Consider the following 26,095-nt stretch of genomic DNA (forward strand, 5'->3'; position numbering starts at 1 on the left):
ACTCCGCCTTTTTTCTTGGTACAATTTATTGCGAATGTTGCAATGTCATGTAGTTTCAAACTAAGAGAAGAAATGATTCGATAGGTATGTAATATAATTAATTGGAAGACCCTTCCGTGACAATTATATATATATATATATATCTCAAAGCCATTCAAATGAGAAAATGCAACCTTGAAAATGAAGTAGAGGATTTAGTCCTTGCTGAACCATACAAGTGTGTATTTAAATACTTTACACAAAGGAATTCTTGTGTACAGAAAAGTGACCGTGTTGATTATCTGATACAATCAAGTGCTTGTGAAATATAGTCTCTTACAGAAAGTATTCAATTTCCTTATGATTTAGTGATCTTCTTTCAGCTTGGAGTGCTCTCTTTCATATTCACAACTTGAAGCAGATAGTCCATCATCTAATAAAAAGAAAAATATATTATTTATAGACCAGTCCTGAAAAAAGTAATTCACTAAGATAATAAACCTTCTGTAAGTTAATAAACCTAATAGATAACTGCTCTGTGCATTCACATAACAAACATATTCCTAATAATCTTTCCAAAACAGACCCCATTTGTCTTGGTTAGTGTAATAACCAACTGCCAAAGTAGGAGGAAAGTCATTCTCCCAAATAATTCTGTGTGCCATCTCATCTATATCCTGTCTCATTAGTGTGAAAAAGCCAACTAATAGAAACAATTTAAAGTTTATTTTCCAACTTAGTTTTGCACTTAGTCCAACTTGCAGGAGAGATTTGCATCCCCTTTAACTACATTAACTGTAATTTATTCACAGAATAAAGAGCAGGCAAGGTATTAACTGAAAACAAAATAACACAGGTGCACCATCCTAAGCCAAACCCTAAGAAGTATTGGGCTCACCTCTTCCATTTTTTGACTATTTGTGTGTTACAGCCATTTCCCTCCTCTGACTGAGTCCTTTAGAAAGAATTCTTTTCTTCTTAAGAAATGTACAGCCCAGTGTGAGCATCAGTGGTGATGCACTGGATGATTTGGGCTAATAAGAGAGACCCTGAATTGAGTTACCTGAGGTACTTATCTGTATTTACTTCTAGCTTTGGGGCTTCCTGATCTTGAATTTAAAATTCAAGTTTTAAATTTCATCAGCTAAATTTGAAAGCATCCATGAAACAAAGTTCTCGGAGTCTGTCTGTTCCCAACACAGCCAGTTTTTGCTGTGTGTAGCAGGTGGAGCACAGGGCTGCAGGCAGGCTTCTCGTGGTTGGCATCTCTGTCAGTGCATGGGAATTACGGAAGCTGGCAGCAGGGTTCATTATTTACCTTCTTTTGGTCACATTTAGTATCTCAGTCCAACAGGCCACTGCACAGGGAACAGTAATCCGCTGCAAATCTGCTGTCTGGTTCCTCCTAGGAAAAGTTTCTGTTCCAAACTCACATGAACTACGCCTGGAAAAGTATTTCATGCCAAGGACAAATTTTCTGGATACACTGTGCCACCATCCTCAACTTCCTGTACCTGGTAATCCTCTCCTGTGCATGGACACCTTCCACAGCTGTGGTACAGCGGCACCTTACCCCAAGGTGTTGTCTAACCAAAGTCTGTGTATCTGAAATGCCTCCCATCCTGACAAATCTACACAATCAACCCCCAAAGGCCAGTTATGCATTTGTACCACTATGCACATGAACGTCAAATTCTGTATATCAGAGTTCCACCTTTATAAATAAAGCCTCTTTTGTTCAAAATAACTTTAAAATGAAAAATAATTCTCATTATTTAAATGTTTAGGAAACTATTGCAGCCCTCAAAAGAGTAAAGCACATTCCTTTTGATCTTCATGTTTTCTTCATCTAGAAGGAAGATCTCAGAAATACCTTAAATTTCAGGTGCTTTCTTGAAGCCAAGAGGAAAACAGGACAGCATATCCTGTCTAGGCTGTGTATCACCAGATATTTGTGTCCAACAGCAGGAAAGTACATCTACAGCTACTTTCATTAGATTTTACTTCAGGGTAGAGACAAAGAAACTGCTGAATGATGGACATCAAAGGTTCTACGGCCAAATGAGGTTCTGCAAGTTGTCCTCTATCTTAGTCACAGGAAAAACATGAGCTTTTTTTACTAATCCTTGCAGAAATCTGTATACTTAAGGCAATAACCTCATTATTCCATAAGGATGTTCTATGTCTGACCACAGAAATGCGGATGTTAATTTACAGTGAAGGCACACACATATGGATATGATTCAGCTTACCAGAAGCAACTTCCAGCCTTCATAAGTAGGAATTATTGACAGATACTTTTAGAAGTCAGAACATTTCCCTCTTTACATTAAATAATGGCATTTGTTCATTTAATTTGATTACAAAGCTGCACACTGCAGAACTGAAGATGGAATAAATAGTTTCTCTTTTAGATAGTATTAATAATCAGTTGCTATGATGTATCACTATCATAAAGCTACAGCCAAAAAGAAACCTATGGGCATCACTGGTGTGAGAGACTTAAATCACATCTTAATTTAAAGGGTGATTTTTTTTACCCACATTCAAATAAAAGCCTAAGTATTCACTGATTAGATTGCACCAGGATTTCAGGAGGGAAACCAGGCTGAAGTTAGCCAAGGAATATTAATGACATCATATTGCAGTAGAATACAGGAAGTAAAAATTCTTCCCATTGATATCTTTAAGGGGGCGTATTAATCTTTTTCTTCTATTTCATTGTCACCCAAAAGAATTCTGCAGCTTTATCACCATGACTATGCCTGAGGTATTATAAGGAAAGGAGTTTTCTTGTGGATACTGCGATTTACATTAGACCCCAATAACTTTCTGTAAAACCTCACTGTTATCCTTGCCTGTGTATTTTATAGGATTTCCCAAAATAATAGGGAATAATCTATTCCAAAATCTTCTTGTCTTATGCAACAGCACTAGGAAGAACATTAACTTGAGGGATGAGGAGGGGCAGCTTATCAGTAGCCCCAGACTCCTTTAGCAAACCCAGGAATGACCACAGCAATAGCCAGCACCATGGTCTGGAGAAAAGGCAAAGGAAACAGGGACAAAGCTGGGACCAGAGAAAATGCTGCAGCCCTTTGGCTTTACTTAGCTCAAGGCAGAACATCCTGAATGGTGATGGAAGGGGGTGGTCAGTGTGATGTGGTTCCTCCTGCCCTCACACTTGTTTTTCACACTAGCTTGGCTTTACTGGGCAATATGTGCTGCTAATGTGATCACCTAAACATAAAGAAAAGAAAAGAAAAGAATGGTCCAACCAAGCAGCTTGAAGGGAACCCAGGCACTAAAATCTGCTGAATGCATGCTGTGTTTATGCCCACTAGCAAATGAAGTCATCAAAAATACAATTGGTGAGTGAGAATCATAATCAAGAGCAGAGTCTTACTGTACTGAATGTCTAATACATGAGATGTGTTTTTGCTGCTTTTCTCGACAATCCACCAGTTAGAGGAAGCTGATATGCTACTATACACCAAAAACTGGACACATGGAGTATCTTTACAGGTTTTATCTTACTTACATGCTTCCAACTGCTATTGTCATCTGTCTCCCAGGTGTTCCTGGTATACCAGGGGAGCCCTCCTTTTGAAAAGTGACCACTTTTATTTTCATTCCTTTCCAGCAGCCTTAGCAAATATTTTGAGATTTCTTCCCACTGCAGATACTCTTCCAGCTGCTTGATATTGTCAGGTAATGCTGAAAATGGTGTCTTGTTTTCTTCTTCAAAACCATAAGGAAAATCTCCAGTGCTTTTTTTCCCCATTAAGTGTCCTGTAACAACAATTAAAGTAGCACAAAATTAATCAAAACGGGTAAAGATCTGGTTGTTCAAACATCAGCGGGACTTTGCTACTGACTGAGGGAAGGGAAGGGAAGGGAAGGGAAGGGAAGGGAAGGGAAGGGAAGGGAAGGGAAGGGAAGGGAAGGGAAGGGAAGGGGTTAGATAATGTCGAGTTGTAGCACTACTGGGAGCGAAGATTTTGTCAGTGTCACACAGTACTATTAGTTTCTTCTATCTCTTGTGTTACATTGTCAGAGAAAACGTGCCTGAGAAAGGGGCGGCGATTACCAAGTACTTTGTCTGGAGATAGAGAGAAGCTCTTGGTAAGATTTGCTGGAATAAAAGTGGACGGAGAAGCTGAGGTTTTAGACTTACCCTGCCTCGACACGGGACGCAGGAACCTGGCGTTCCAGTGCCTTTGTGGGAGTTAAACCGCACTTACCCACAGCCCAGTGGCTGCCGCGGGGGTAGATCTTGGTGAGCGCGGGGGTCCCGCCGGGCTGCAGGGGCGCCGCTCCGCCCTGCGCCGTCAGCAGCGCCAGCGCCAGCAGCGGCAGCGCCGCGGGCCGCCCGCCCCGCATCCTGCCCTGCTGCCGGTGCTGCCCGAGCCGCGCTCCGCTCCGGCTCCGCCAGGGCTCCGAAGCGCCGCCGCCGCCCATTTATCCGGAGCCGGACCCGGCGCGAGCGGAGCCCCCGCGCCTGACGCCTCCTCACGGGGCCGCTCCCGCCCCGCCGGCGCCCGCGGGGGGAGCTGAGGCGGTGCCGGCCCCGGGCGCTGCCCGGGGCGGGGGGGCCGCTCTCTCTCTCACTTCCCTTCGCAACACGGGCGCGTCCCACAAGTTCGCGCTCCCTCGCTCCGTTCGCCAGGAGTCAGTGCTGAGGGCGGCCCGGGGCCCCTCGGGGCGGTGCTGCGGGCAGCGCCCGGGCACCGGAGCTCCTCAGAGGGCGCCAACAGCCGCGCAGGGGCCGCTGAGGGGAGCCGGGAGCTGCAGGGGGCGACGTCACCCCCACCCTGCGGGACCGCACCGTGCGGGCTTCGGTTCGGCTGCACCTGGGGCAAAGGCTCCCGCTGTCCCTCGCTGGAAATGAAACTCTAGTGCAAAGAGCTTATTTTATTTTCCAGTATCACCTAAATTTCCTGTCACAAGTGACAGTAGAGTGGAAGCGCATTTACAGGACTTTCTGCTTTCCCTGCACAGGAACCCTGTGAACTTTGAAGCCCCTGAGGCACCTGGAACTGGCCAACTTTGTAGTACACGGATGAAAAGAATTCTAGCCTGAAGAGGCAGTGCAGGGAAAAGATAGAGGCAGTACATCCCTGGAAAGGCCCTGAAGTGGAACACAAAGTGGTTTCACTGAAGTGAGGGTGGGTGAGCAGTGGCTGGATACGAAGTCCTGATGTGCCGTTTGTCACCCAGGTGAACAGCAGGGACAAGATGAAGCCACGTGTAATGCGTGCAGTTTATGCGATGATTTTCTGTCTAGAGACCTATGGCAGGAGCTGGGATACACAGAGAGCAGAGCTGACTGTAAGGAACTTGCCAACTCCTCCAGCTAGCCCCACATGACTGGAACTGAACTATCCCTACTGGAAACTCACACGGATGTGAATTAACATAATTTCCAGGCAAACTCTTGTTTTGAAGTTCTCCTTTTGAAGTCAATCATGTATCCTGCTGTACTGAGCCAAATTGTTCCCTTGTTTAGTCACAGTTTGTTTCGTCTTCTTTTACTGATTAATGTGATTCATTCTTTTCTTTTGGTTATTAATTATGCATTCGTGCTTAATTCACAATAGTATTTTCATGCCTCAAGTTGCACTCAAGTTGCAGTGAAGCCTGCAGTACAGCTACCGACATGTGCTCTGTTCTGAGTGACAGCTGATCAAATAAAATATTGCCATCCAAAGAAACTTCTAATTGTTTGGGGCAATCAAGGCAGGAAATTGAAAAACTAAGGAAATTGTCCATTTCAGAAAACAAAACCAAAACCAAACAAACATGAATTCTTACTCAGTCCCAAATCTCTTGTACTGAAAATACCATGCAAACGAATAAACCTTTCTCGTATGTTGTATATGTACTATGCCTTTATTATTTATTTACTTGTTCATAAGGATTTATTCTAATTCTTAATTAATTACCCTTCTAAGGAAAATAGTAACTTCATTATATAGAGAAATAGTATTCTGCATCCCCCACAACAGAAAAGGAACCAGGTACAACCAAAGGATGTTGCAAACTCTGAGTGACTCAACTCGCTCAAGACAATATTCCTCTTTAAGAAGAAGCCTGATAACATCAGTTTGTGTTTAAACATCAAGAAACAGCTCTCTCTGTTTTAAAATACCCTTCCCCTTTTAATATATCCCATGGCAAAGCAAAATGTTGCTGTGCTTCATGGCAGGAAAGCATTAATGGTTTTTAAATGCTATTACCATGATAACACTTTAATCTGCTTCCTTTACATTTTAGACAAGCATCATTGTTGTATCAACAACGCATATTTGATGGCTGTAAAAAGGGATAATTATAAGAATGGTGTGCCTTTCATCATTTTCTTTGTAGGGATCCTGGTGTTACACGCAGCCAGGAAGTATGTACAGAACAAACACTGGTGGAAGCCTATCTCCGACGTAATAACAGGCGTGATCACTGAGGAATACTCTGTAAATGTTGAAGATGCTGAATAGCCTAATCTCCAGCATTTCCAACCTGCACTCAGGGCAGGTGTTCTGCAAATAACCTCAACATCGACTCAGAGCAGCAACAGTTCCCGGAAGAACTGAAGACATTTCTCAGAAAAGAGCTCCACAACTTTACCAAGGCTGAATAATATGAAATAGTAACATGTATTTAATAAGGCCCAGTGTAAGATAGTTGACACTGTGCTGCATTTTGGGAAGCCCTGGACAGCTGAAACTTAAGCACGGTATTGCTCACTGCACTTTTAACTTGTGCCAGGCTGCTGTGGCAGCCACAAGTTTGGGTTTATGATTTTTGCGGTGGAAGGGTTCAATAATTGGAGAATTCAAATGGGAAGCATTAATGGACATGCCTGTGGACCAGAACAGCCTACAGGGACCATCCAGCCCAACAGCCTGAGCCCTTCCAGGCTGCCCAGAAGCTCAAGGGCGTTGTCCAAGTGCCGCTGGAATGCTGAGCCTGGGGCATCCATCCTCTCCCGAGGGAGGCTGCTCCAGGTCTGAGCACCCTCTCAGTATGGAAATGCTTCCCAACATCCACTCTGATCCCCCCTGGCACGGCTATGAGCCACTCCTGTGACTAGATCCCAGTGTCACAATTGGCCAGCTGCAAAATGTCCAACTGCACTCTCCAAGTCAGAGCTGACTGTGCTCCCATTGGGGTAGGTGGACAGCATAAATCTGGATTTCAGCAACACCAAGAGAAAGAAAAAAATCTTTCTTCACATACACTATCTCCAAAAAACACATTCTTTTTTCTTAACTGGGATGATACACTTCCAGGAAGACTGCATTAATGATCCCAACATTATTCTGCCATGCCATTTATTATACTAAATTTTATTTCTATACAATTTGACACAAAATAAGTAATTTTTATAATACAGTTGGACATGAAAACCACTTAGTAGGACACAAAAGAAGTAATATTACTTGGAGAAATTCAGCAGTTGTCTGCTGAGCATGAGCTGTTACAACAGAAAAGGTGTCATTATTGTATAATAGAGTATTTTTGCAGAGGTAAGGGATTACAGAAGAAACAGAACTCCAGAGGAAAAAAGCATCATGCTGTTCCTTATCAAAGCTACAAAAACAAAGCCAGCAAGGAAAACAAGTTCTGCTTTGCTGAAGGAGAAACACTGACATTTAAAGATAAGAGAAAAATACCAAATTTCATAAAAGACAGTTATCAGGTAAGTTTTTAAATGAAAAATCAATTTTATGTTTAACACTATTCAGGCGTTATATGATAGGAGAGAATAATACATTCTCCAAACTGGCATAAGAGCTCTGGTTTCCCTGTCTTGGCAATATCCCTGAAGTGCACTACTGTGCTATTCATTCAGTAATTTACAGTTATTAAAGCCCCAGAAAACCTTTTTGTTAGGTTAGTTTAAGAGCTAGAACACAAAAGGCAGATCGTCAACAGCCTGAACGCTAGCAACACACACAGTCCCTAAAAACCAGGGCTCTAAAAATCAGGCCATCTGGGCTTTTTTCCTTACCCCGTGAAGGAGCAAGTTTCAAATTCAGAGAAAAAGCTCTGAGTCCCCACTGCTCAGTACCAAGTCAGAGTGGAACTCCCCTTCCTGGCTGTTTTGGGCAGCTGCAACCAGCCAACTTAGGCATAAGTCTGACTAAACTCTTAGAACTTACTACCTGTTCAGAGACTCTGTGTCCTTACAAGCACTGATCAAAACAGTTTGTATGGTGGAGAAAAGAGGACACTGACAGATTAAAAATAACCCCCAAAACAAACGGGAGGGCAAAAGTGGGTTCAGATGCAGCACCAGTCAGTCAAACCCACTGTGGCATGGCAAGAGAGCCCTTGCCTGCTCCAGCACCAAACCAGCATCAAACTGGCTGCTCCAGTCCTCCAAACCAGTGCCAGGCTACCTGAGAGCAGTCTGTAGAAGGTGGCAAATACATCATTTTGTAATTAGCCAGCAGCCAACAGCTTCACTCATTAGGTGTCGTTTATTTAGACAAGACAAAAGCTTGCACAGTTTTGTAACCGTATACAGAAATGAAACCATCTGAAATATATTAGTTTTTTCCCCCTGAATATTTCCCTTTGTTCTTGTGTTTAGGATTCCCGCTTGAGCAGTACATATGCTCCCATCACTGCCAGGAGAGCATACTGCAAAGAAACACAGAACACAGACACGTTACAATTCCTCTCCACTGCACTCTGAAAGCACAAACTGCTCAAAAGGTGCCCTCTCAAACATCACACTTTGCACAATTACAGAGCTCTGGTCCTACAAAATTACAGGAAGATTTTAAAGTGATAAAATTCATCATAACCAGGAGTCACAACTGCATACGCTTAACTAACAAAATTCTAATAAATGACATGTTTTCAACTCCTTACAAGCAACAAGTTCTACTGCCCAACAGTAAGCAAGGAAACCCAGCTCATCCTACGTTAGGTACCAAACCACAGACACAAATTTATTAACATGTCTGCTTAGAGGCAAGGTTCTTATTCTCTGTACTTGTTGTTTTAGCCATTCAAGAATTCAAAATGTCAGTATACATACCTTAAATTTTGGGTAGTCATTCATTATTATAGTTACCATTCCTACATAGGGCAAAAACCTGTAATTGATAAAACAGGTGAATGTAAAATTAACCCTCAAATATTACATGGAAGTCTTTTAATGTTACTCAGTCTGGAATATTTCAGTGTGATCCCATGATTTACGCCTAATGCGGATCTGAATAGGAAGTAAAATTCATTCGTTTTCCTTAATCAAAGTTATCTGAGAAAATCTGAAGAGATTTCAGCTCAGCTGAAGGAGAAGGAGACAAAGTCAAAAGCTCAAACCTTCCATAAAATTCCTGTGGAAAGCCAAAACAATTTCCTAGAAATTCCCAGCAATTACAAGGAGAAGCTGGCTAATATTGTATTTTCAGGTGAACTATTTGAAAAATGCTCTTTTTTTCCCCCCACAGTTCACATCAGTGTGAGGACTATAAGAAGCAACTTTTCTAGGTTTTCTTTTAAATTACAATTCTATTTAAGAAATTAAAAAAATACATCAGATCTGGTTTGTATCAACAGCAGAACCGATTCAAGAGCTAATTTTTCTCTTTAATTACAAAGTACATTTTGCTTTACTTACCCTCTTGCTCTTCCAACAACATCTTTCTTCTCTAACCAGTTCTGACCTTCTTTGTACAAGCCTCTATCATCAACTTCGTTATTATCCCCTTTAGTCAGAAATTTGATGTTCCCATTTCCTCTAGAAGGCAATGAGGTGATAAACTAAATAACACTTAATTTAAAAATCTCAATTAACATCTACAAAGCAAATGAGGACAAAAAGTGCTACAAGATTAGATAACAATGTTTGCTTTCAGCCCTGCTTATTGAACAACCACCATTAAATCATAAATATTACAGACTTTACTGACTTTATCTATCAACAGATATTAACAAGAAACATTTTTTACAACACTCCTAGATTGTCAAGTGATGCAAGCAATTACACAACGGACATGAAAGCTGGAGGTGGCAAGCACTGATGCTGGCGAAAGGGACATTGTCCATCCAGGCACTAAACTTCCTCAAAAAACCCCTGTGTGTTTATCAGCATCTTTGACAGAACATAAATTCAAATAAAGTTCTTAAGTTTACAGTCTCCAAATGAATTTTGCTTAAATATTGATATCAAGAAACGAGGAATTCTCATAATGACAAATTAGGTAATAAAAAAAATTAAATAGGCGATTCTTGGAAATTTTAAAAAAGCATGGAAGAACAGATATTACTCAAGAAATAAACACCTTCAGTTCATGGAGCAAATATGCCAATGCTTGCCACCTCCAGCTTAGCTTTTCACTGTGCAGAACTGGGAGCAGAACTGTGGTTTGGAAGGAACTGTTTAGCAGGGTAGGCATCTGCAATCAAGGCCAAACCAAGCCCTTGCCCTGCTGCTTTTCAGCAAGAATTGCCATGGGCAGTGTGGCCAAGAGACACAAGAATAAGAAGAGTCTCTTCTTTATCCTGAATCAAATTTGGAAAACTTCAGTTAGCAAAGCTCACACACTCAGTCAGGCTGCACCCTGATTTTGAATCTCCACCTTTCATCAAAAATTTGCTCTTACAACCAAAATCCCAACCGTACAAGCATCAGCATAGAAGCGGATTCTGCTCCCATGCACATTCCTGCCGCCAAGATTCCTCCTGGGCACAGCTCTACCTGCTCCAACCCTGAGCAGCTTCGCTGAGGGAAAGGTCTCAGACCCTCACAGAAGTGTGACACAGAACTGGGGACAGAATCACATCCTACAGCTGAGCTTTCTCTCACTGCTTATCCTCAGTTGCCTTTCTCACACACTAAACCACAATTAAACTGACACTGAAAGCCATGGTGAAGGAAAGGAGCTTTACAAACAAAAAACACCAAGTTGCATTACTTTTCATGTACTTTGATAACTCTGTGCACTATTGGAATGTCTCTGCCTTCAACTTTAAAAACAACTATTTCACCAGCTCTGATTGGGTCATCATGGAAATTTGTTAGGAACAGCAGGTCTCCCCTGTGAAAAGCTGGCTCCATGCTGCCACTACAAACAACAAGAAAGAGAGAGTTTGTTGGCATAAATGAAAGAAGCACCGTGAAATCAAAGAACATTTAATTCTTACAGATACACCCACAACTTTAACACAGATCTGTAGCTTCACCCGTTCAGTAACACTGCTCAGACCTTCAACAGAACCCAAATCCCAGAAAGCAATCTGCAGGAGTTTACCCATTGAGTGAGAGAACTTGGATTTTAAAAGGTCTGACACATTTACTGCTCCTACAAACCTCAGTGGGAACTGGGCCCTTGGCTACTGACAGTGCGACTTCTGCCAGAGCCCAAACACAGCAAGAAGAAAGGCAGTGTGTGAGTCCTTCTTTAAATAGGTGACATTTCAAATTTCAGCTGTATCCAAGGGGAAGGGGGAGGAGACAAAAGGCAGAACAAGACCTGGACTTGAAGCAGAAAGCCTTTCCATCGACTCACCTGAGCACCACAACAATGGGGCTCTCACTGCCAGTCACCACGATCAGCCCTTTCCAGATCATTAGGGCAGAAGACACAATCATAGCAAAATTTAAGACTTGGTAATATAGCTGCATGAAACAAGAAAATTGGTTTTTAAAGGTACTGTATTGTATTTAGAAGCACAACACAGAACTTTAACTCAAGTGCACCACAAATTTTAGGCTTTTATGCTGAAATCCTGTTCCAACACAAGTCTGGTAGCACAGGTTGCCGTACCAGAATCCACCAAACTGCAGCATAAAGCTGGAATCCTCTGTGTGCCTCAGTCTTGGGTTAATCCACTTCTGTGTGTCAGCGACAGACACAAACACTCTGATAAAGGCCTATAAAGCTGGGGAAGCGACCTGGCAAACGATCAGAGCTGGTTCGGTCACACGGCCCTGCCTCCCTCCCGAGCTCGGAAATATCCGCGGGGGACGTGTGGAACACCGGACTATCAGCAGAGGCTGACTTTCTGGGAGAGACTTTTGCTTAAAAAGAGGAGCTGGAGGAGACGAGAGACGACAAAAGATCATTTCCTGCTACTGTCATACTGAAATTTCTTATCTAGAAAATCACTGATTTGACTTTCTGCCCCCAAATGCTCCTGCTCCGCCAGCCCTTCCAGCAGCGGATGCGCTTTAACCACACGCCTTCATTTTTTGTTCCTTTTCTCGGCAGCACACGGGGACAGCGGTGGGAAGGACCCTGCAAGCTGGCGTTTGAAAGCCGCCGCTCCCGGTGCGGGCTGAGGGCCGCGAGCGCAGCGCCGGTACCTGCCGCTTGTTCATGCGCCGCAGGTCCCCGAACAGATCCATCGCGGCCCCGCCGCGGAGCCCGCCGCCCTGCGCCTCCACAGCGCCCGGCGCCCTGCCAGCGGTGACAGCGGGACCCGCGCTGCTCTCTGGGATCTGTAGTCTTCTTCCTCTCCCGCCCTGCTGACGCACAGGGGGCCTCCGCGACCAGGTGAACCATAACTCCCAGACGCACCGCGGCGAAAGGTCCTGATGACGAGGCCCTTGCTTCTCGCCTGTGGAGGTGCCTGAGCGGCTGGCTGTACCGAGGGACCGTCGGTGAACGCTCAGATCCCTCGGTTCGGCGGGAAGAGCCGCGCCCGCCCGGGAAGCATCGGGACGGCCGCCCCGCTCTCCCGGGCGCGGAGAGTCGGGTCAGGCGACTGCCGCGGGCACCCCGGGGCCGCCGCTGCGTGTGCGCGGCTCATTGGCGGGAAGCGGAGGGCGCGCGGCGGGGGGGGGCAGCCGGCGGGGCGCGCGCTCCGTGAGGGGGGCGCTGTGAGGGGCGGGCGGCGGCGGCCAGCAGGGGGTGCTGTGCCGAGCGCGGGAACGGCGTGAGGGGCCGCGCCGGCGGAGGGGTGCGGAGGCGCCGAGAGGCATCGCAGTGTCCTCCTCAGCAGCTGTGAGCGGAAAAATTTCATAATTTCAGCAGCTAGCGGTGACCTCAGCGTTTGCTCAGGGACCGCGACACGGCCCCGAGCAGAGAAGAGCACAGAGGCCCGGAAAAGCCGCAGCCGTGTGTGGCAGCCCCTCGGTGTCCTCCGCGGGCCTGGCGGCCGGCAGGGATGGGCCGGGGCTGTTCAGTGTGCCTGGCAGTGTGTCAGACCCCCAGCAGCACAGGCAGACTTCACACCCGTTTCCAGTTTGTCACTGAATGGTTGCATGAACCTGAAGCAGCAAACAGCCACATAGATACAAGTCACAGCCCAGAGCCTAATTTCCTGGGAATTAAATGGGCCAAACCGAGTCAGGCATTCACCAAGTTTAAAATTACCCCCTGAAGACTGAGAATGGAAGAACAGAGAACACATGGAAGTGCTACTTAGATAAATGGAAACAAACCGTCTGACCAGAGCAGTGTTTTTGTAATTTGCTAGAAATACATCACTACTTTAATGTTGGTAAACAGATGGATGAAACAGACTAGGACTGACTAAGAGAGGCAGAACTGACATTAGAGCACAGGGAAAGGCGTGATGCTCTCAGGAATGATCAGAAATGGCAAATTGGAAAGAAAGCTCTAAGGACACCAGGTAGGCACCAGGATCTAGATGAGATCCTTCACCTCATCTAATTATTCTTCCAGTGACAACAGTATTCTTTTACTTACTACACTGGAGTTCCTCTAAGTTTATGTCATTTCAGGTTAGTTCTCTGCTATCCTTTAAATACTCAGAGAAAAGCATCTGCCACTATACCCCTTGAGCAGATGCAATATTCAGAAGTAATTACTTAGAGAGAAGGAAAATAGACAAAAGCAGACTCAAAGGTGGTGAAAAGATTCTGACTTTTCTTTGTGCAATTAAGAGTTTAATTAAAAATGTGTGTAACAAAGTTATATCTTCTGTACAAGTGGGCTCTGCCCACTGAAATGTTGTGCTGACTCTTGCCCAGCAAAAGGTTTTCTGCAATTCCCTGAGTAGGTTTTCCATACCATACTATTTGGACAGGTTTTTTTTTTTGTTTTTTTTTTTTAGTAGAGTTTGTTGCCTTTGTGTACAAATCTGCTTGCCTTTATTTTTATTAAAAAAAAGCAAGAAAACAGAGATTAAAAATGGTGATTGGGACAAAATTGATACAGGCTGTACAATCCACATAAAGGGAGACTAACAAACCTCAGTGTCTAAAAACCTCATTGAACATACCAGTAATTTAGTGAGTTAGTGGTTCAGACCACTAATTCATAGCAATTCGAAACAATTTGACAAAAAACATCTTTGTTAAATTTGCTTTGCTATTGGAAGGAAATCTCTGTCATTTCTTGTGGTTATAGCTGTACATTCCACTTTAGCTATTAATTCATTATATTAATGCTGGGTACCATATGTGCATCAATATGAAAAAAAAGCCACAAGAAACCAGCTTTTGTTCCAAAACACTGTGTATCACACCCAAATTTGTCCTAACATACAATAGATTTAATCCTTACTTTGTATTTAATTATATATTTGTACTTAACAGTAAATATTTGACACTTTTCTATTACCTGGTCACACAAGGAATGGCTGAACATAAATGGACGAATTTTCATCCTAGACTAGAGTTGCAATACTGCCACTCACAGAACAAAGAAAAATGACTGTCATAGAAGAATAATCTCTGAGTGTTATTTTTGGGTAGTGCTTTATTCATCAAACAGGCAGAAAATTGTTCTTTGCCTATTGTGAAGCAGGGATATCATTTTTGGAGGCAAAAGACAAGCCACTCAGCAGTGGAGATGGCAGCAGCTGAGAGAATGTAAATGACAAAGTTCAGTGTTAGAACAATTCCTTGCAGTCATTCCTGATAGAGAGAATTAAAAGTGGAAATCGATGTGGTAAAATCTAGTTCTGTAACAAGCAGAGGGAAGAAGCAGAGTTAGTGTATGGAGAATTTAGAAAAGTGAGAAGGCAGCTTTGTGTTGAGACCTGGGAGGATTGAAGCTGCTTATGTTTTTGTTCACATTGAGGGGACTTTCTTTTGTCCGAGGCACGAACCCACACTTAATTCTGAGAATGCAGTTCCTTTGCCTGTTGGTTTGATTGTGCTTGGTGTTTGATAGCTCACAAAACACTTGGACTCCTTCACTGTTTGTGGTGAGGCAAGAGAAACATATTGGGAAGTTGCTTTTCTTCCTTTTCCAGAGATGCTGGGACTCACCCACACCTCTCTTGGTGGCTTTGTTCTTTTACCATCTGCATGATTTTGAGTATTAAAGGTTAAATGTGTTTTGAAATCTTTCCCTGCGCTGGATGTTTGACTTCAATATTTGTACAGTAGATCTTCTGGAGCTCTGCAGCTAGAAAATCATGCTAGTTTTTTAGTACACAGAAAATGTAGCTCTTGACATTCTGGCAGATTTGCCAGACCTTTGCACACTGCCAGGCATTAGTACTACCCGTATATATAATATTGAATGACAGGTCTTTGTTTTCCAGGGGACTGGCCATGGGCATAGAACTCACCCCTGTTCTGGATACTTTTAATACTTATGTTTCATTGCAGTTTTGTAACAATAGAAAGACTATTTGCTCCCTGCATGTCCATGGATGCACACCCCCAGTTTGGATGCCACTGCCTGGGAGCATGCGTGGCTTTTGTCTTGTGTCACTCCTGTCCTGAGTCTTGTCATATACTTTGGGAGCTGGCAAGGACTCACTCACAGGTACTGTTTGCAACCCCAGTGTCACTTTCTAAGGGTTTGAGTAAACATTTTGAGTCTGCCCTGTGACCCAGTGTCTGCAGAGCTAATTGGATTTCAGCTGAGTGGATCTGTTTCAGGGAATAGTTTATTTGTGAAAATAATTTCTTTTGCTTGGGAAGAAGGGTAAGGGGAGGGAGGGATCCAGCTATCTGAACATTCAATGAATTTAGCAAATAATGTTCTCTTTTTCTTCCCCTTCTCCATTGGAACAGGGAAAAAAAATCAGAAACAATCACTAAATCAGGAAATATTGTTGTGCTTGACCTGCAATATTGGTCTGGCCTGCAGAGGTATGGCACTGTCAGCCAAGTGCTGCCAAGTGACCCGGGGAGAGCAATGCTGATAATGCACTGCATCCATATCCCCACCATCACATTAGAGCCATTGAATACAAAGTAGCACAATTTGAGAACAGAAAATAAATGAACTTCATAAAGTCTTTTGCCAAATCATATAAGGGGACATATCTGAGAAGGGTACTATGTGCAGCTTATGTGGCTAATAGTCACATTACTGTTTCAAATACATTTCTTCCTTCAAAATAGAATCCTGGGGCTCAGAGAAAAGAGCTGTAGTGCCTCCAGTTAATTTTTCAGGTAAATCTGGGTCATTCCCAGTGCAGTGCCTCACTGCGATGCCCTCAAATTGGCCATTTGGTCCTCAATGAGGAAAGGTCTTTTTTTTCCAACTAGGAAAGAAATAACATCAAAACCAGGTTTTGTACGGTCACTGTTGAGGAGCAAATCCATTTTTTTTTTTCAAAGTGAGGAAGTGCCCAGGGATGAGCTGGGAAGTGGCTCCTCCTTTCGTGCTTCTGTGTCCACATCCACTCCTGGCTGCAGAATCTACTTTGTACACAGCGCCCGGGGATGTAGGTCAGGAACGCTTGTGCCTTCCATGGGTGACCAGTTCTGTACTTATTTCTTTTGTCAGTCCATTCCCCACTGTTCCCAGTCACCCTTCACAGAGCCTGGGCAGATAACCTTTGAGTAATAATCTGAAATTCAAATACAAATAATTGACTACTGAACTTCCCTAATATTTGAGAAAGGTTTTAAACTAAAACAGGTTCTTCTGTGTGCTGTTATTGGCCTGGCAGCTGTGTGTGTACGCTAAGTGTACTGAGAAAGGTAATATTAATAGAATGAAAAGGTCGGAGTTTTATAAAAATCCTTTTAAAAGTAAATAGGCTTGCTAAACTGAATTCCCCACAGGTAGACAGAGGTTAAGAACTGAGAACATTTGGGCCTTTGGTAGGTCAAGTTGTGCATCTGTAAACGCCCTTCAGAAATACAAACAGCAGACAAGTGTAGCGAAGTACAGAGGTTGTGGCCAGCCAGATTTAGCTCTGGCTGTACCTCCAGGCAAACAGGCCAAGGCTCAACAGCTCCTGAGGGAGGTATCTGGGGGCACTGTGAGGGTGGGCACAGCACACCTGTGTCATGCCCAGGCGCCCCAGGGACAAGGGAGGCAGATGCACACGGTAGTCACTGCCCACATGCCCTAATATTAGCAGGTGAAAAAACAGGTTTATTGCAGCTGTGTTGGCAGGTGGACCCGGGCGTTGGTGCAGTGCTGGTTGGGCAGTTTGCAGCTGGATATTTGGGCAGAGGCCTTGGTGTGCTCCCTGCCTCCTTGAAGAGATGGGATGGAATGGGAAGGCACACAACAGGAGGAGATACATAGCCTTAGTTTCTGTTGCAATTTGAGGTTGCACTGTTAAGCACCTTTGTTTCCAACCACAAGAGTGGCTGCAAAATGGTGGAGTTCACATGATCACTTTCTTGACTCTCAGAGAGTTTTTATGAGGTTTAATCCATTACTCAATCCTCACAGGGAAGGGGTAAAAAAGAGTATGTCATCACTGACTGTTAGTCTCACATTGTTAATTAAAAGCAAACAACTCAAATGTCAGATCTTGGACAAAAATAAGTTTAAACATTTTTTCTATAGTTTACAAGAGGAAATCATTCCTTTAGGTATGCCTACTGATATTTGTGCCTTTTCACCATATCTCACGTTGCTTTAAAACCTTCTGTTCGCTTCCTGCTTTTCAGGACATCGTCCTCCTGTTAAGGAGATACGTCAGCTCTGACGCAGAAATGTGGCTGGAGCTTGTGGGGCAGTTCAAGACCCTCTGTCGCTTAAACCTTTCAAGAGATTACTGGCAGGAGAGTTAAATTGTTCTGCCAGCTAGACCTGAAGAGAGCCCACTGCCAAGCAGCTGGGCTGCACTCCTTGGCTGTGCAGGGGCTCCTCTGGGGACATGAGTGGCAGTGTGACACCCTGGCACCACGATGCCATTTGCATCATCAGGTTACTTGCAGGTGTAAGACAGTGAAAAGGGAAAATAAAGAAAAGTAATAGTAATGGCTGTGAAAATTGAACTTTTATTATCTGTTCACTGTATACAAAACACCATTCTGCATAGTGATAACTCATTTGTTGTACAGTTGACAGTGCACATCAACAAACAAGTGTTCAGAGGTCTCCACTAAATGGGAAGGGCCGTGGTGGCAGTGGCCAGCACGCACTGAGGTGCTGTGCCCACTGCGCGCTGTAGATGAAGTACCTCACGAGCACTTGATATGCCAGTAATATAAATGGGCTAACAACCATCTACCCAAGAGCCAAATTAGGAATGAGGATGGAGAGAGCAGAACTAATGTATCTGATAAACAACTTCCAGAATGATTCAGTTTTACAGAGGTGGCTGAGAGGACCCATATTTTTTTAAACACTTCAAATTTTAAAACTATTAGAATTTAATGATAAATAACAGAATCTCACAAATCTTTTGGGGCAAAATGCTCCACATTTATTTACATATGAAATGTGTTTAATACAGTCGTAATGGACATAGTGTATAGTAACATCTGACAGCAGCAAGACTTTTAAGGAACCCAACAATTACTACTGTTTCTCATGCAGCTATCTATATATACACAATTTGTTTTAAAAAAAGGTACAAAATTTTTTGTAGGGTTACATACAAGGTATAAAATGCAAAAACAAACTAAAAATATACTCTCACAGAGAACTCTATCTGAAAGGGACAGTATGGTACCTTTTTGTACTTGTGCAAGCAAAACTAGTGGTGCTGGACAGGAGTTTGCAATGTTTGGCCAAGCTCCGCAGGGCCTATGCTAAAGCTGCAAGCCCCAGTCCCGCTCCTGGCTGGGGCTGGCTCCTTCCCAGTTGTGGCTGTGTGTGACACTGAGCACCAGAACGTTTGGCATGATCATGTGGAGCTGGCAAATCCCAACCCCTGTAGCAAGGGTCAACTATTTTCTTTCAATAACCAGCAAGGAAAATACATAATGCTGTGTACTCACTTCTATATGTTTAATAAATTACATGACAAAAAACATCATCATTATAAACCTATTCCTCTAATTACATCTTATTTCTTAAATCCAGAGCAGCCCAGCCCATTTGTAACAATTTGAGCTTTGATTACAAGCACCTGGTGACCTAAAAAAGACTCTTCATGATACTCAAGAGTTGTGCATTTGTACACTTCAAAAGTACTTTACCACTCCAGGGGGTCTGCACATGTTCTGGTGTTGCCACCTAAAAACCAGCACTTTATTTTACACATGCAGTGATACTTTTATCTTATTTTATAGAATATTTTGTAAGGAAAAATTTAAAAGCTTCCTTAGACATTTGGAAGCCCAAGTTCTTTAGAATTTAAAATCTTCCCTTAGCTTGCTTCCTCTCTCCTCTCCCCTCCTAGCACCTCCTCCTGATGCACTTCCATTAGCTAAATTTTCTTTCAGAAGCATTCAAAAACCAAACAGTTTAAGAGAACCTAAGGAACTGCCCTGGCATTCAGAACTCTGTTTTAAAGAAACTTACTACAAAAGAACAGAAAATAACCAGAAAAAAACCCCATTTTTTCCACTAGATACTGATACAAACACATAACCAAAGAGTATAAAAATTATTAGTTTAAATATATACAAACATTTTTCAACTCAAATACTGCTTCAATGGTTCTGAGGGTATAGACAATGAGGTGTAGGGGACACTTTTATGCAGAATATATTGCAACAGCCTGAACAGTACTGTTAATACTATTATAACCTTGAACTTTCTGTAGCAAAAATGTCATTAGTATTCCAATGTGGAGTGAGATTTCTGCATCCCAAACAATCTGATCACTTGTCAGCTGAACTCATTCTTTTGGACTTGATGAAGGCCATGCCATGTGTTCTCATGTGAGTGTTTAAGGCCGCTTCAGTTTCAAAAGTCTTTGCGCACACTTTGCATCTTCTGTCTGATGCTGCACTGTTGGAAGAGTCATCCTCATGGTTGGGTTTGTTTTCTTGCTGACTATCCTCCCCAGACCCATTCTGTTTTGATACTGGCTGAGGCTCCTTCAGCTTATGTACAATGAAGAGGTGTCTGGAAAGGGACACATGAGATGTGTAGCAGAGTCCACATTCCCTGCATTGGTACGAAGAGCCATCAGATTTATGCTGAGGAATATGTTCATGAAACTGGAGAAGATTTTCTGTTGTAAAGCCACAAACTGCACACTTGTGAACTTTAAAAACATTTATCTTCAGCTTCTTTAATGGCTGAGTGATTGCACCTCGTGGAGGTCTGAACTCCATTACAGGTTCTTCCAATTTACGCTTTGGACTAGGAACCTAACAAAGAGACAGAAACGGTGTATCAGATAAGCATAAATATGCAGTTCTCTTCATAACTATTTGTGACTTGCAAATGTCAGAACCTTTCCCTTGGCAAATTCTAAAACAACTCTGATAAATGATTCTTTTGGGGCTCTGCTTCACAGAAGATGAGACATTTATGGCATCGAAGTACCTGTATTTATTTAAAGATCCTGAATATATACAAAAAAAAAAAAAATTCTCAGTGATTGAATGAGTCTTCTAAGTGATTACCTTTGTGTCTTCTTTTACTTCCCTTTCTTCCATATTGGTAGATTCAGTCATTTCTTTCACATCAGGGTCTTTAATGCCGTGCATCAACTGAATATGTTTTTCCAACATCAACCTCTTGGTAAAAGTACGTCTCGAATCTGGGCAGTGCCTGCAGATAACACACACACACACAGACAGACAAACATTCAAGTGTCATGCTTAACAAGTGCCTTTTGTAGACTGGAAGAGTGGTTGTGTATTTGAGAGACTCCTGAAAACCAGGTTCCCCAAAGTGGAACTGTGAACACTCAGCTCAGCCAACTTTCAGACTGTAGACTTTACACACTGCACTCTCAGGAGCCTGACACGTTTCTGTAGGCAGGATAGGTAATTGATTTGGCCTGTCCTGGGCATCTGAAAGAACGGGACACTGGCTTTTCCACAGTTAAAGAAAGATGTTCAACTAACAATGGTTTTTGTATTCCATTTCTAAATAAATAAAACCAGAACTTACGAGCACGTATAAACCTTCCTAATGCCTTTGTGCTTGATACGATTGTGCCGACATAAACTGTGGGATGAACTGAAAGATTTGTCACATTGCCGACAAGGATGTTTCTTCATTTGCTTCAAAAAAAAAGAGAGAGACTTTCATTAAAAAAGCTCAGTAAAAGTGGTGCATGTGTTGAACCTTCTGATAAATAGGAAAGAAACATCACTTACCTGTTTTTGGTACTGTACTTCACATACACCCCCCTTCAACAACACTGTACAAGTCAGAGCTGGACCTCTTTCCAAGCAGTGTGGCCCCCATGAGCTACACACACACACACACACACCTGTCTCCAGCTGTAAACTGGGGTCACGGACAGTGGATGAAGAGAATTTCTTCCACCACAGAAACAGGGAAGATCAGAGGACTATTTCTGGATCAATAAAGGCAGCAGGATGAGGGGGTTGCCTTCCCTTCCGATCACCAAACCATGTCCTCAGCTGCTGACTAGCAAGCAGCTCCTCAGCCACATACAGGGAGCAGTGAAGAGCACAGAAGAAGGACCAAACTTGAACCTCACAGACACTGACACACTCAGGGTTCAGGAAAGTCATGACAAAATGAGCGGTATGATCTGATGCCAACTTGATGGCCATCTGTTTAGGGAATTTTGTGGGGTTGATGTTGCAGCTGGTCAAGTGGAAGGAAAAAGTAAAGGAAGAAACTGAGAAGGGCTGGAGCAGTCACACACTGTAGCTGTGTGCCATTGAGCAGAAGCATCAAGCCCATGGTCAGAAAAGCAGGACGAGGATGATACTCAGCAGGACCTGGGGGCACTATGTGGGGTAGCCAGCTGTGACCCCACATTTGTTCTAAATTCCTTAGGGAGACTCGAGCTAGAGACCCAAACAGGATTTTGGATGCATTAGTTTCTGCAATGGCAGCCAAAACAAAAAGAACTGAAAAATTAGTTCTGTAATTAAGTGCCGTATGATCTGTTGTACAGCATCTTGTCTTGACAGAAGAGGATGATCAATGACTAAGTTAGAGTTGGTAATTCCTACTTAGAAAACATCTGCCCTTTCACAGAAACACACCTGCACACAAGTCCAAGGAGCTCAGCAGATGGCTGCCTGGTGGAAGGCAGACACATGATCCAGTTTCAGACAGGAGTTATGCAGGCTTGTTGGAACCCTCCCTTATCTGGGCTGGTAACTTTTTTTTTTTGGAAGCACTTTTAAGATTAGGCAGAGACTCACACCAAGATGGCTACAAAATTTCCTACCCTACAGCTGGCTCCCTTCATCCAGGATCCTCAGGAGAGGATCAGAAACTGTCAATCTGTCTGTCTGTGTAGACAGTTCTCAGTAAGGGCTGGAACCTTAAGGATCTGTCCAAAGGAGATATACATAGCAATACCTCTCCTATGAATACCTCTGCATAATCCAGCCTGGGATCAGCTAGGGGTTACAGCTCTTTCACTCTGGTCCTGCAGAAGCAGAAATTAGAAGTTTGAAACTAGTATTTTCATGTACCTTGCATGACAATGGATTTTGTGAATAGCACATGAATTGCTTAATTACCATTTTAAACAATCATTCTGAAAGGATTGGTTTAGAGCATTTAACCCACATCTATCATTCTTAAGAAAATAAGGCTGTAAATTAGTTCCTCTGTTTATTAGATCCATATCACATACTTGGTTATTTTATGCTCATTTCTATTCTCTCCACAGCAAAAGTTTGAGTTTTTCAACACAGTCTTTTTGACAGCTAACAATTACTGAAAATTTTGACAGGTTGGGAAGGAATGTAGCACCCGGTCTGTATCCCCCATTTCTGAAAGACATGGAATTGTATTTCTGTTCATTTTAGTATCTATGTGCCTCCTGTGTTATTCAAGGAACTGCTTGAATGGGGATAAAAACCAGCACCTGAATGGAAGCAATGAAAGAGGCCTTCAGGACAGGATTTGAATGCAGCAATTATCTAATATTTCATAATAAGGGCTATTCTTGAGGTAACATTGCACATAAACATCAGAGAGAGAAAGACACAGATTTAAAGCTAATATTTAAAAAGCATTATTGATATATTACTAACCTTTTACATGCCTTTGGCTACTCTGCTGTGGATGGAATCAGACTGAATATCACTCTCTAGTTCACTCTGAAGTGACAGTTTCATTGGGAGGTTGTGCTGCTTTGTTTTTAAGAATTGCATAAATGTACAATGCATTTGGTCTTAAACGCATTTCTGATTGCCAGTAAAAGCTCTGCTGAGTTAATATTTGGGCAGCAGGAGGCTGAAGGAATGGGGTGAGAGTTACTGGAGGCAATGATGCTAGGGTGCTATTTGCTTGAAGTTGTCCTAAGAAAATTGAAGATGACACTCAGTAGTCCAGCATTTTCAGCTTTTCCATAAAACGTTTATAAACAGAATAAGATCATTTGCAGAACAGCTTTAGAGATAATAACTGTTATAGAAACCTCTGAAAATGTGCAATCATTTATTACAGCACATTAGAATCCTGAAAACGACGGATTTTCACTCAGAGCGGTTCTCCTCCATTTAGACAAAATCAATCTATTATCCCTCCCAGTCCTGCTCTTTTGCTGCAGTGCAGCACAGTACATCAGTTTAGCTCCCTGGTTCCCAGCTGAGGAAAGAGCCAGAGCATTGCCACCAGCACACAGCAAAGGTGAAGACTGGCTTGGCAGGTGGCTGCCACATGTCAGCAAGGGGCTGGAGCCTGCCACAGCTAAGCAGGGTCACTATTGCCTTCCTGCCTGCCAGTCTCTTTAATTTCATTTAACTGAAAATGCTATTGAGTGCAGGAAGAACATCAGTCTCTCTGCTCCCATGAGGATGCAACATTCCCACATTTCACTTTCAATCAATTTTAAGTAAGATATCTCAAATTCAGGTGCTTTAAATACAAAATTCAACTTGTCAACTCAGCTGAACTCTTAAATGTCACATTAGAGCAACAGCTCAGCTGTGGAATGTGTCTGCCTTTAAATGAAACACCAGTTGGCACTCACTGGACAAGTAAAACATGACTGAGTCTCCACTCCCTGAGGCTAACAGGCACTGAGCTTCAGAAGAGAACAGAACCAAACTGTCTAAGTTGGAAAAGATCTTTAAGACTGGGTCCAACTGTTACCCCAGCACTGCCATGTTCACCACACCACTGTAAAGAGAGGGAATTGAGAAGGCACAAAGAAGAAATAAGAACCTGGAACAGATTAGATGGCTTGGATGAAATACAGCAATATCTCTCACTCTTTCCGTCTTGAAAAAATTTCGGTACTGAATGAACAAGCCTACAGATGATTTTCTCAGTAGAATGATGTAGAAACTGAAAAAAACTAGAGCAGCCAAAGCAAAAAAGATGAAATAGATATAAGAACAGTGAATAATAATGCTGGGACTTAAAGGAATTATCTTCAAAAACACAAATGGAATTTAGAAACAAATACTTCACCTTTCAGGTTTAATTCACCTTTTTGTACTGAATATATTCCTTTACCTTTCCATGTTCTTTCCTCATGTGGGAGATGTAAACGTCTCTCTGAGTGAAGAGCCTGTCACACTCCCAACACGTCCAGCCAGGACTAGTGACTTTTTTAGGTTCTGCTTTCTTTATGGGAGAAGGAGATTTCTTCTCCAACTTTTCTGTTCCATTGACAGATTTTGTGTCTTCCTTGTTGTGACTGGCTGAGTTTTGAGTTGTGGGTTTAGTACTGAGAGGCAGGTTTATCCCCAGGTTTGGTGGCCCCTCAACACTTTTCAAAGTTCCATGCATAGACTACAATAAAAGAGAGAGGAAAAAAAGGTAAAAAACGGACACAGACATACAGAGTTGTACTCAACCAAAAGCCTTCAGTTACTTCTTTGGCATACTATTATCATCAGATCACATTCGTAAAGAAACAAGATTAAGTAAACGCAAGACCTAGCATGACCTAACAATAACTGACACCTATGTAGGTGTTTTCACAAAAAAATAAGAGACTTACTTTGGAGGTTACGTTTAAGTTGTGGTTTAGCAACTTAAGGGAGGAAAAAAGGGCTCAAGAAGTACTTTATGTTAAGTTTAATTTCTTGCTTTACTTACCTGACATGTTAGTTGAGCATCCTCATTCCAGACTATGTGACTGGAGTTTTCCAAGAAGGAAAGGTGATTTTACTGACCAAATGTTGACTTGGCGTATTGGTAAATAAGATAAGGCAACTCTTTACATCACATTGGCTATGTAATTTATTAACATTTTATGTTGAGGCTGAGGTTAAGCCCTGCCTTACTCTCCAGCCAGGTAATGAGCACACTCACTTAGGGCTACCTTGCTAGGTAGTGTGGGACAAGGTGTGCGGGGCGGACAGGGCCCCACAGCAGATCAGAAGGGTCTGAGCAGCTGTTCTCCAGCCCCTGAAGCTCCTGGGTGGGAAGCCTTCCTCAGGGACTTATGTCTGCACTTTAAGTCAATAGTCAGTAAGAAGGGAAGAACTCCCTCTTCCCCCATTCCCCATTTCCAAACCAGTGTAAGTGCACTGGTGTGACACCTGAGCCTTCCAACAAAGTGACTTGTTCAGAAAGGGCTGCGGGGCTTCAGCTGTGTGTCTGAGTTCCACGCATGGACGTACACACAGCAAGGATGAGCAGGGTTGTGGGCCAGCAGGGATGACTGCAGACCAGAGCTAATCCACTGCTGAACAGGGACCCCCAGTTGAGGTCTCATGTCTGAAAGGCTTGTCCTTTATCAGGACAGCATTCTGATCCTCTCACATACTGACCCTTTCTATAACCCTCTTGATTCTGGGAATATAGGAGCATCAATGTGATACTCCAGCAACAAGTTCTTTTGTAAATACTTCGGCCTTTGCGACTACCCACTGGCTCTAGAGCAAATATCAACCTCATCAGTAGAACATGTTCTTTGATTTAACAGCTTTTAAATACCAGAAAAGCCAGTGATTAACCCC

At 43.0% G+C, this 26,095-nt stretch overlaps 3 protein-coding genes and 1 long non-coding RNA gene across 10 annotated transcripts in view; 1 reads left to right on the forward strand and 3 right to left on the reverse strand.

The window, feature by feature from the left end:
• Positions 1–14: 14 nt before the first annotated feature.
• On the reverse strand, positions 15–8,345 carry GRP (gastrin releasing peptide). 2 transcript variants are annotated; one of them, XM_053969090.1, is made up of 3 exons: positions 4,224–8,345; positions 3,521–3,771; positions 15–412 (listed from the first exon to the last, which is right to left on the reverse strand). In XM_053969090.1, exons 1-3 carry the CDS (start codon positions 4,438–4,440, stop codon positions 359–361), a joined length of 522 nt encoding a protein of 173 aa, XP_053825065.1. In that variant the 5' UTR covers positions 4,441–8,345; the 3' UTR covers positions 15–358. The 2 variants fall into 2 exon arrangements, with proteins under 2 accessions (XP_053825065.1, XP_053825066.1); XM_053969091.1 differs by lacking the exon at positions 15–412 and adding an exon at positions 3,078–3,219.
• Positions 8,346–8,443: 98 nt separating this feature from the next.
• SEC11C (SEC11 homolog C, signal peptidase complex subunit) lies at positions 8,444–12,676 on the reverse strand. 2 transcript variants are annotated; one of them, XM_053969088.1, is made up of 6 exons: positions 12,302–12,676; positions 11,505–11,614; positions 10,911–11,060; positions 9,614–9,733; positions 9,029–9,086; positions 8,444–8,625 (listed from the first exon to the last, which is right to left on the reverse strand). In XM_053969088.1, exons 1-6 carry the CDS (start codon positions 12,341–12,343, stop codon positions 8,572–8,574), a joined length of 534 nt encoding a protein of 177 aa, XP_053825063.1. In that variant the 5' UTR covers positions 12,344–12,676; the 3' UTR covers positions 8,444–8,571. The 2 variants fall into 2 exon arrangements, with proteins under 2 accessions (XP_053825063.1, XP_053825064.1); XM_053969089.1 differs by lacking the exon at positions 12,302–12,676 and adding an exon at positions 11,763–12,259.
• Positions 12,677–12,859: 183 nt separating this feature from the next.
• On the forward strand, positions 12,860–18,050 carry LOC128781982 (uncharacterized). Its single transcript, XR_008428603.1, has 3 exons — positions 12,860–13,572; positions 15,524–15,683; positions 17,780–18,050. It is a non-coding gene; the product is annotated as an uncharacterized LOC128781982 (long non-coding RNA).
• Positions 18,051–18,092: 42 nt separating this feature from the next.
• Positions 18,093–26,095, reverse strand: part of ZNF532 (zinc finger protein 532) — a 32,133-nt gene continuing 24,130 nt past the window's right edge. For 3 of the 5 annotated variants that reach the window (XM_053931662.1, XM_053931660.1, XM_053931661.1), the window contains 4 exons: positions 24,642–24,920; positions 21,132–21,244; positions 20,639–20,786; positions 18,093–20,380 (listed from right to left, as the gene is read on the reverse strand). In XM_053931662.1, coding sequence (XP_053787637.1) covers positions 19,886–20,380; positions 20,639–20,786; positions 21,132–21,244; positions 24,642–24,920 — 1,035 coding nt within the window. In that variant the 3' untranslated portion in view covers positions 18,093–19,885. Of the gene's footprint in view, positions 20,381–20,638; positions 20,787–21,131; positions 21,245–22,529; positions 22,600–24,641; positions 24,921–26,095 lie in introns of those variants that run through there. The other 2 variants (XM_053931663.1, XM_053931665.1) reach the window with 2 other exon arrangements.

The sequence above is a fragment of the Vidua chalybeata genome, chromosome Z (genome assembly GCF_026979565.1).
Source record: "Vidua chalybeata isolate OUT-0048 chromosome Z, bVidCha1 merged haplotype, whole genome shotgun sequence".
Lineage (NCBI taxonomy): Eukaryota > Metazoa > Chordata > Aves > Passeriformes > Viduidae > Vidua > Vidua chalybeata.